Genomic DNA, 11207 nt, shown 5'->3' on the forward strand with positions numbered 1-11207 from the left:
CTGCAGTCCTCATACAGGGGTATTCATGGTAAAGGTGGAAGTGGAGCCTTTGTCTTAACAGGGAACCAACTGCATTGGTTAAAATTTTGATCAGATTAGCAGCAATATGCAGTAGTAGACTCAACCAAGAACCACAGACTTAGTTTGACATAATCTTGGATATATTATCCAAGGCTTATTATACACAGTATGTTCAGAGGCCTGGCAGCATCAGCATCACCTGGCAGCTTGTCAGAAACACTCACTCTTAGGTCCCACCCCAGAACTTCTTAAATCAGAATATGCATTTTCCCTAATCCCCAGGTGCTACTTCTGTACACACAAGGCTGACAAACACTGACACATACCACAGACTACCTCAACTAAAGACCAGTGTCAGTAATGGCTCAGGGAGGAGAGAAACAGCCCGCTACTAGCTACACCTACTAGTTTCATAGTTCCAAGTTATATGTACCAATCTTCACTGCCAGTAGATCATGTGTGGTGCACAGAGGCAGAAGACAAAGGTTGCCCTTCACAGACCTGAGGTCTAAGCTTCAGCTGAAGCTTCGGAGTAAAAGTATCAAATAATTTTATTATGAAAGATAAGCCATTTATTGACCATTCACTTTTCTAAAAAAAACACAAATGTGAGAATAAAATAAACATACCTAAGACTCACTGGCCCCTCCAGGACAGGAAGCAGAGAGCCTGCAAACGAGTTTCCTTATGCCTAATGTTTGAACTTCTCACACATTCTAGGATTTCATGTTTCGTTACAAAGGAAAGGAAACTGGCTAGAAGATTCATGTACAAGAAGGTCACAACTTTAAAGTTATCTGACGCTAATGACTTGTACAATCTGGTTTGCAAACTCAGACAGTATCAAATAAGCACTGTCAAAGACTACTCCCAGCTAACCTTTACTGTCATTTTTCTTTGAAATTGTCTTTGGGACTGGCTATGTTCTCACTGTAGCTTCCGTTTATCCCACAGCACAAACCCTAAAGTCCATGTGCAGTCTCCATGTTCAAGTATAAAAGTCTGTTTCAGGACAACCCTGGGTTGCTGTAGTGTTTCTCTCTCTGTAGTGTCTACTTGGTGTCATGCCCTTGGACAGGCTGGCCAAATGGCAGCACAATGCAGGGGGTGACACGGTCAACTCTCCCACTGCCGAACTTGCTCCCCTTTCAATCTGGTCACTGCCCATGGTCAAGGTTGAAATCTTGAGATCAGTGACGACCTTGGCCTATCTTCAGTCTGAAGTTGCACTCTTATGTAACCGAATCCATTTCTTCACCAAAAATTAGCTTTCAAAAGGTGTCTGGCATATTCTAAAAAGGAAAGACAATCATATCAAAATGTTATTTATTGATAAGAGACTATATTCACTTTTATGTTCCTAAAGGAATTTACAATTAAAAAGAAAGACTTAAAATGAATGTTTTACACTCCATATTGGACTCAAGGGCTTCTCTCAATAGAGGAACAAAAAGACAGTCCTGATGCTCTTGCGTTGCTCATCACTGACGCTCAAAACGCCCTAGTCAATTCACCTCACTTACTGATTATAACAGGCATCTCAGAGAATCTTAAAAAGAACACCAAATCAGAATGAAGGGATAAAACATATCCCAACAGTCACCAACAATGGCGAAAAGTCCACTGCTAACTTCATCGCTGCTCCTACTAATGTCTCCCAAAACCTGCAAAAAGCATTCTTTTGTACATCTACAGCTGTTTAAAATTACATTTAATTCCAAATTTAATTTAAAAAGGGGGAGTGTTCCTAACAGAAGAATCCCATGGTAATTGATAGTGGTAAACAAACTCCTTCTAAATTCAAGGAAATCGAGTCGCACTCAAAGCAGACTCTGAATCCCATTTAGGATATCACTTCAGAAGGCACTGCTTGATTTTAAATAAAATTGCAAGCCCAAGTTAACTCATGTCCAGGAGACACTCATTTAAACATTTCAGCAAAATAAGACTTTCATTTGAATCCCCTTTATGCACACCAATCATCCCAGCTGATTTCTAATGAAGCATCTATCCATAGCTTACATGTTTAGCGCTGGTGGAACAGAAAATCAGTCACTGACACAGGAAAATGCTACTAATTAGTTCTCAGTAAAAAGTGACTTATAACAGTAGGTGAAGTCCATCTGCAGTAAATACTTCCTGAATGATCCTCAATTACGGCCTACCCCATTCCTATCCATTTTACATATCTACAAGCCAGAGATGCATACTCCTGGACAGAAGATAGGATACTGGACCTTAGGAAGTGTCCTGAGATGGAGCTGGAGGGTCCTGGCCTTCGGGCTCTGGAGGGGGTGCTGGCACAGCTGCTTTTTTCTGGGCCGCCAGGAACTCATGAATTGCTCGTTCTATTTGTGGCCTGAAGATGTGGTTAAGTTTTGGATCCACCACCTGAGAAATAATCCTGTCTACTCCAGCTTCCAACATCCCTGACCTTGTGGAGACAAACAGATCATTCTGTTATTTAGTTCCTTCGGGATTCATCTTTAGCCCCAATAAGTGTCACGTGCGAGCCCAATAAATGTCCACCTTCAAAGCTACAGCCCTTCTAGGGAGTTTAGAGGTCAATCCACTTACCACATACAGCTCACGCTATTTTCACTTTTGAGGGGTAATTCTCAACCAGCAGCTGTTATTCCTACTGCACAATCTCACCCACAATCACCCAACCTTGTACAAAAGAACCAAAAACAAAACTAAGTGAGTTGCTCCAAAACAACAAACAAATGACAGCATGGTGAGAAAGAGTTTGACACGTGTGGCACTGAAAAGCTTCCTCGTACTGTCAAAGCCAGTAAGCCCCGAATTGGACTCCATTTCCTTCAACATTTATTCTCCTAATAGCCTAAGCAGAAGTAGCTCCAGCAGCAACCTGTTTACTAATCCTTAAAATTTAAACAAGGCCGATCAGTCAGGGCTGGGAGTATTTACATCACCAGCAATTCACCATGGCCTTCAGCTGTAGCTGCCACAACACATAATAAGCAACTTGGAAGCAAACAAGAAATAGACAAACAAATTAGTTCCAAGCTCCTAGAGGGCTAAATTACATCCCCAATCCTTTCTGAAGTAGAGCAAAAATCAGGGCATATCAATGTCTATATTCAAACACTTGGGACAGGGTACTGGAAATGATGGTGAGAGGAAACAAATCATATTTGGACAGTCTGGAAAATAGCCCGTAAGGTTCAAAGTGAAGTGTTCTTCTCAAAGGACTGAAACATTCCAATACCATCACAAGCATGTGGGCAGGTTTTACTTATTTTCCCGTAGACTTGAGACTTCAGAGGCCATTTAAGCCTTCGGGTAAAAATAGGCTGGGCAGCAAGTGGGCAAATGGTCTGTCAGGGTACAGCAAAGGAAAGACATGAGTAAATGTACATCATGACAAAGAAGATAAGAAACGGGCTGTGAACTGGGAAAGATGATTAGTGTGTAAAGTGCTCCCTGGATTCAATGGTAACTAACAGCTTATCGACAGGAAGCCTAGATGTAAATACACCACCACTAGAGCACTGAAGGGCACATTTTCAGGTAGACCAGGCATTAGACAGTATCGGCCCTTAGTGATGAGCATCGTTAAATACAGCAAAGTTAGCATCCGGCTATGGGATGCTAACAAAGCAAAGCCACCTCTCCTCAGTCACAAGCCAATACCTTTCCAACTTTACCAAACCACTTCCTGAGTCGGATTCACAGGGTCCTTTACCAGATGTAAAAGCTTGATATTATCAACTAAATGCCTGTGTCCCCCAGACTTCCTAGGTTGAAATCTAATCCTTAATGTGATGGCCTTTGGAGGTAGGGCCTTTGGGAGGCGATCGGGTCATGAGGGCAGAGCCTCCGTGTATGCAATTTATGCCCTTACAAAAGGGACCCCAGGAAGTTAGCGAGCTCTCTTCCCACCACATAAGAAGAACAAGCAGTTGGCAGTCTGCTGCCTGCAAGAAGGCCTTCCCCTGAACCTGACCATGCTGGCATCTTGGTCTTGGACTTCTAGCCTCCAGAATGGTGAGAAGTAAATTTCCATTGTTTACAAGCCACCTAGTCTATGGCGCCTTGTTAAAGCATCCCCAACTGACCAAAACCCCTGATCAGGGGAAACAAAGTACCAAGGGAGTGCAGCTCACTTTCCTGGAGATTCTTAAACTTTTGAGGAAAACATAAAATCTTGTCAGGAGCCCAATGTACAAGATGGAATAAACAAATATTGTACAGTTACAAGAGTTATTCGTCATAATTCAGTGCAATAGCACAGGCTAATTTCCTGTTAAACCCTCTAGGCTGTGGCACTGGGTTACGGCATCTGGGCCAGAACAGCCAGGCCAGTGAGCCAATGCTCTGAAGGCCTGCAGTGTCCATCTGGGGAGAGCACCTGGGGTCAAGCACAAAGTCTGCGTTTCAAAACTCCAGTAGATTTTGCCTCAAATTCAAAATGCTAGCAAGAATTGTGGAGAAATGTCCCAGTATTAAAGCCAAGTTCATGTTTTCATGTTAAACACATTCTAAGTCAAATCAAAAAGCAGGAAAAAAAAAAAAAAAAACAACTTCACAGAGGTGGTAAAAACTATGAAGAGAGGAAATGATTAGCATAAAAGTCAGGAATATGGCAAACTTCCGAAAGGAGGAAAGTACATCCGGAGCTAGGCTGTTTCGGGGGTGTGAGTCCATTTCTCGATCTGGGTGATCAAGGGATGTTCTAATTATCTGTTTCACTGAACTTCTGTGCACTTTTCGGTATTACAATTCCTACTAAAGAAATGCAAGAGGAAGTGCCACATGCATACCTCTAGAATGACATCCATGCTCATTACAGAAATCAAAGCAATGTTAACAGCCTTCATACAATCATGGCAACTTTCCAAATATTTCAAAATGTTCAGTGTTTTGATTTACTCAAGATAGGGTAAACACAAGTGACTTTAGCTGTGAAACAGGCTTTTCATGAGGATGAGTGATATATGTAAAGACCAGTGCCAGACATGTAATAAAGAGTTGCTCAGTAAGGGGCAGCTACTGTCCCCTTCTTTCTGAAAGAGCCCGGTGCCACCAGTCTGTTCTCTGGAGAAAGGGAAAGGCACTCGGTACTGACTCCAGAATGACAAGGCACTGGGCATCTTCTGCTATCAGGCTTCTTCCCAGCATTCAGCCATATTGGAAGTACTAGCTTGTTAGTAAAACACTTTTAAAAACTTTAAAAATCTTAAAATCGCTGCATATTCACAGGAAGTTGTGAAGAAGAGTCCAGGGAGTTCCACACGCACCCTTCACCCAGCCAGCTCTAATGTCAGCACCTTGCATAACTACTGCAATATCAAAACCAGGAAAATGACACTGGTCCAATCCAGACCTTATTTAGACTTCAGTTACACTTGCACTTATTTGTGTGTGTAGCTCCGTGCGACTTTACCATACGAGCTGTTGCACGTGAGCACAGCACAATTCAGTGACACTTAACTGCACCATTGCAAGTTCCCCCTTGTGCTACCACTTTCAAGTCACACTCACCCCCTCCTCCCATCCGTAACCCCAGGCAATCACTAATGTGTTCTCCCATTTCTGTACCCTCCTCCACCTCCACTTTTGTGCGTCACTCAGATAAGCTATCAATAGCACCTTTATTAACTAAGGTTCAGTTTGTTACTGTGAAGTACGATACTTTATTAAGACTATGCCTTCCTGAAAGCTGTCACCATTACACTTTAGAGGTGGCAGTCCTGGTGGACTCAAGGAATTTATTTAGTTCACATTCACCTGTGAGAATAAAGATCCAACTCCTCTTGCCCAAGATCCAAACCCTGATATCTTGGTATAAAACTCACATATATGTTTGGACGACACTGAAACTTCAAAGAGCAGGGAAAATGTCTCACGATTTGGAATGTCTTTTGATGCACCCAGTAGAGATGCACACAGGAGGCCTTCACAGGCTGCAGAAACTGGAATTTCAACTGAGTACTTTGCTTCCTTTAACCTTAATTATAATAAAGGAGCAGACTGCTGCAACTCCTAAGTGATACTTGATATAAAGTCCCATCAACCTTGACTAAACAGAGACCTCAACCTTCTTGTGCATCACACTTGTGATGACTGCCTTTTCAAAAGCTTTAAATTCTGCTTACTTACTGAACCACACTCTGCCTCAGACCATTTCGCAATTGGTTTTTGTTCATCGTAGGATTCCATTCCTGCTTGTCCAGATGTGTTGACACAAAATTATCCACTTTCTGCCTCAGGTTTTGGTAAGCTGGCTAAAATGTTAAAAAGAGGAGGCAAGGTCAGAAGTTATATGCACCAAAGTTTTGAACTTAGTCTCTCAGAACACTGCTTTTCACAGAAACGTTATTAAGTCTAAATACACTTCCACTGTGCATGAAGACACCAGGCAATGTGGCAGTCAGGAATTAATGGTTAACACAAGTGCCCACTTGATGGTGGGTGGGCACAATGCCAGGCGCTTTACTTATATTATTCCATTTGCTTTTAAGTAACTCTACATGCAGCAGGCCTGACATCAACCCACAGCCTGGACCCACACCTGGGCAGCCTGCAGCCAAGCCACCAGCTGAAGCCTTCCTAGCTCAGCTGAACTTTGGTAGACCTGCCGCCCCATGAACATGTGAACAAGTGCTGGTTATAAGCTGCTGAGATTCAGGTTGCTATGCAGCATTACTGCAGCAAAGTTTGCTAACAGTCAGGGAAATGAAGTTGACAAAGGAACCAGCAGGCCTCAATTCCATGACTGGCCTCTTCCAAAAGGTTGAGAGAGTAAACTCAAAGACTCCACTAAACCTGGAAAAGAGAAAGGCAAGGAAATGGGGGCAGAGAAGTAAAATTCACAGATACCATGTGCTATCTGCCTAGTAACGCCTTCTTTCTAGTAACTGTCTTCCTCTCTTCACAAGGGTAGGGCAGAGGGTGCCACAGGAGTGGGTGCCTGAGCCACGCTAAGACAATGCAGACATTCCCTGGGATTTCCCAGATTGGAGCTGACAGCCTCTCTCTAGAGGAAGAAGCTGTAAAATGTAATCAAGAGATACTAGTATTCAAATGGATGACTCCACTCTGAACCAACAGTAAAACAGATATCAACAGAGATGAAAGACAGAACGAATGGGGAACATCTGGTTCCAAACGCATGCCTACCACCCTCTGGGAGAGTTTGTTCGTTCAATCCTTCCCTGGATTCCATGAGACAATAGATTCTCCCCTTTGCATAAAGCAGTTAGGATTATTTTTGTCCCTTGTAAGCATAAATCCTGATACCATACCGTCTACTCAAAATAACTCACCTGGTTTGAGATGATATGAACTGTTTACTGAAAAAGGACAAAGGACAGTGAACATCAGCACCAAAACATGTAACAAACCCAGGCGATACAGAATCATCTCAGTTCAAGAAGTCAAAGGAACTCATGAGCCCACTCATAACGTTTTACTGTACTACCAACCCCTCCACCTGTTCACTTATCAGTTCAAAGTAAATTACAGTGCAAAGTAAATTACAGACATCTGTTCAATTTCCCCTAAATACTTCAGCAGTCTGGGGTGGGGCCCAAAACGTGCATTTCTAACAAGTTCTCAGGTGATGCTGATGTTAATCCAAGCACCACGCTTTGAGAACCACTGGGCTGAAGCAACAAAGGTCTCAGATAAGATATGCCTGAAAAAACACTATCTTCAAGAACTAAAACAACCTGGAATTCTCAGAAGGAACAGCTAAGGAGCTGTACATGGGAAGGTTCCAACCACTCTCCCTCACCAGCCGCTCAAGACGGTAGTCCCCTCCCCCTCAGGGGATACGTTCCAAGATGCCCAGTGGGTGCCTGAAACCTCAGGTAGTACTGAACCCTATATACACTACGCATGAATGTCTTTGAGGGCCATTATGAAGTAAAATAAGGGTTACCTGAACACAAGTACTTCCATACCGCAACAATTGGGTAAATGAAACCGCAGAAAGCAAAACCTTGGATGGGGCGGGCTACTGTAGTCGCTTTTGTTTTAAAATCACACACAAAACCTAACGGCATATAAGAAATATGAATGGAGAACTTGACCTAGGAAAGGTGAAAGCTCTGTCAATACAGATCTGGGATGCATATGTATTAAATTACTTTGTTTCAAGGACAGACTTCTAGTTGGGCTTTTCATCTTGGAGAAGGAACAGTGTATACCACTTTCTCTCTCTACATCCGTATTTACCACCTGGTTTATTTACATGTCAGTTTTCTAACCTAGACTATAAGTTTTGAGGATGGGGTAGTGACTTATTCCTGTAATCGCACAGCTTGGCAACTAGAGGCCAATAAACGTTCAACGAATAAACAGACTACGTTTTTTCCTATCTTAAGGTCTAATTCTAAGCTCACAATCTTGCTGTGAGGTAAGCAAAACGTTTCCATGACAGGCTGTGGTAGGAGAAATCACTACCCTGCAGGAGTCCAGTGACAGGGTCTCCTAACCTACAACCACAGTCGTGGTTAGACAAGTTTTGAAAAGGAAGAAAATGAACATTCCAGCAACTACTGTATGTCTGATACTTAACACCCATTATTTCATTGAATCCAAACCACCCTGACGAGTAGGTAAAGTGAAATAGCGTTTTACTGGTGGGACTGACCAATGGCATTAGGATCTAAACTAGGCACCAAATCTCCTTTAATCAATGATAAAGTGCAAAATAAGGGTGCTGTTTCTACAATTTATCTTAATTCAACGCCCTACTAGTCTGCAAAACAATGAGCTAGAGAAAAGGAATAAACAGCTATAAAATGGTGATGACTGTGTGTTCAAATCATTGTGTTTAATGCCAGCTTCTCAGTGGTGAGTACGGAACAGGTGGAAATTCTAAAGCACGCTTGCTTATCAACTTGGTTTCGAAGTTTGTTATTAAGGGCCTCAGAGGAGTTCCATCTTGGGAATGATACGGTCTAGGCTCTAAAACCCACATTGAAACCCCAAGTTCGGAGAAGGGACTGGGTAAAACCACAACTAGTAGTAAATGTATCAGACAGGAACCCACGTGTGCATCGCTCAGAAAGCTCTCCGTACTGCCCCAAGCGGTGTAAGACCTCACTGCTGAGATTTCTAAGCTATCTTTTGTTTTGCTCTCGGCTTTCGAAAATCAAAGCTGCCACCCGGCGGCCTCACGTGCAGCCCCGCTCCCCAACGCCCAGGCGGCCGCAGCTACCTTGGTGTCCACGTCGGCCAGGCAGTCCCGGCGGAAGCTGTCAAAAAGGCCCCGGCTCTTGAGCTGCTCCACGATGAGAGCGATGAGCTGCGGGTCGCCGGGAGGCAGCGAGGCCGGGTTGATGGGGCCACCGCCTCCGCTGGCCCCAGTAGCGCCAGTCGCTGCCCCGGCAGAGGCCTGGCTAGTTCCGCCGCCGCCCACCGCGCCAGTTCCCCCGCCGCCGCCGCCGTCCGCCATGGCTGCGCCCCGGGCCCACAAGGGAGAACGACTATAGCTTCTTCTCCAGGACAGAAGGCCTAGAACGTGTAGAGGTGGTGAAGGGGGCGGTGAAGGAGGAGGGCCCCAAGGCGGCAGCGGCGGAGGTGACGGTGGTGGTGGCGGCGGCGGTGGCGATGGCGGCGGGGGCGGTGGTGGGGGCGGCGGCGGCGAAGGCCCCCTCTGATACAGCAGAGGTTGTGGTGGACGCGGCAGAAACGGCCTGCTCGATTCCAGGCGCACCCCAGATGGCGTCAACGTTGACCTTTGCATTGTGGGGCGGGAAGTTTTCTGTGGCCATCTCCGGCGTTCTTTATAGGCAGCGGCCTAGCCGAGAGAAACTACAACTCCCGGCAGGGTTCGTGCTTGCTCGTCGCGATTTCGCGGGGCAATATGGGAACTGTAGGCGCAGGCCTCGTGATCGCTGCAACCCGCCAGGCCTTCCCCGCCCACTCTCTGCTGACTTCCCATTCAATCAACACGTCCCAGCAGGGCCTGATTATAACAGTCATCTGTGGAGCTGATTAAAAGTATAGATTACCAGAATTATTTCTTAAAGATTTTTATCCAGTATTTACGGGTCGACACCTAGCAATCTGCGCTTTAGCATGCACTCCCACGTCCTTCTTGAACAACATGTTCCGGGAAATTCCGGAAACAGTGGAACAGTCAAAATTCTATTGTTCAGAAATTTGTGAGTTTCCCTCCTTTTGGTTTTAATAGCAATGCATACTCATTTTAGAAAATTGGAAAATAACGGAAAAGTGTGAAGAAGAAAATAAAAGTTTTCCTTAAGTCTGTCTTATATGTGTGTGGATTTCCTCCCAAATATTAAATATTGTCAATCATAAGCCAATATTGAATAATTGAAAAGTGTCAGGCGTGATGCTATGCACTTTCCACGCACTTCTTCACAATAATTTAAAAAAGCAGATACATACTACTATTATTGCTATTTACAGACGTAGAAATGGAGGCAGAAGAAAGTTTGTTAACCTAATCACATACCTAGAGGTAGAAAAGTAGGATTTGAACCCAGGTTTTGAGGATCTAAATCTTGCATTTTAGCCTGAGGTATCCTGAGAGCTAGTTGGTATCCCACAATAGGTAAGGCTTTATATCCTGTTTTTTTTAAGTAGCCACAATTCACCATTGGAATCCTATAGCTGCCACCATTATCCTCTCTTCCCTTCATCTTTTGCCTATTGTTAGCTCAGCTCCCCCTCCCAACCTCAGCAATTATGTCTGCTATTGTTATTTCCTCATCTTACACAAGCAGTAGAGGGGATGTAAATAGCAAATTCTCCAATATCCTTGGCTCCTGCGAAGATGCAGAATTGGCAAAGATCCAGGATGTTCTCCACACCAATATTTAGTACTCAAGACAGTTTAATTTTTTTTTTCTTTTTTTTTTTGAGACAGAGTCTCACTCTATCACCCAGGCTGGAGTGCAGTGGTGCAATCTTGGCTCACTGCAGCCTCCGCCTCCTGGGTTCAAGCAATTCTCCTGCCTCAGCCTCCCGAGTAGCTGGGATTACAGGCGCATGCCACCATACCTGGCTAATTTTAGTATTTTTAGTAGAGATGGGGGTTTCACCATGTTGGCCAGGCTGGTCTTGAATTCCTGACCTCAAGTGATCTACCCGCCTCAGCCTCCCAAAGTGCTGGGATTACAGGTGTGAGCCACCACACCTGGCCAAGAGAGTTTAAATTAACCCTCAAAAGAAACATTCAGGTG

General features: G+C 44.3%; 1 protein-coding gene across 2 annotated transcripts; it reads right to left on the bottom strand.

Moving 5' to 3' along the window:
• Nucleotides 1-570: 570 nt before the first annotated feature.
• Nucleotides 571-9716, bottom strand: BOD1 (biorientation of chromosomes in cell division 1). Of its 2 annotated transcripts, none has more exons than XM_055112879.2 (3): nt 9215-9716; nt 6148-6272; nt 571-1313 (listed from the first exon to the last, which is right to left on the bottom strand). In XM_055112879.2, exons 1-3 carry the CDS (start codon nt 9449-9451, stop codon nt 1286-1288), a joined length of 390 nt encoding a protein of 129 aa, XP_054968854.1. In that variant the 5' UTR covers nt 9452-9716; the 3' UTR covers nt 571-1285. The 2 variants fall into 2 exon arrangements, with proteins under 2 accessions (XP_054968854.1, XP_054968853.1); XM_055112878.2 differs by lacking the exon at nt 571-1313 and adding an exon at nt 2259-2455 and having other exon boundaries at nt 9215-9708.
• Between the last annotated feature and the right edge of the window lie 1491 nt (nt 9717-11207).

This window comes from Pan paniscus, chromosome 4, assembly GCF_029289425.2.
Source record: "Pan paniscus chromosome 4, NHGRI_mPanPan1-v2.0_pri, whole genome shotgun sequence".
In the NCBI taxonomy this organism is placed as follows: Eukaryota; Metazoa; Chordata; class Mammalia; order Primates; family Hominidae; genus Pan; species Pan paniscus.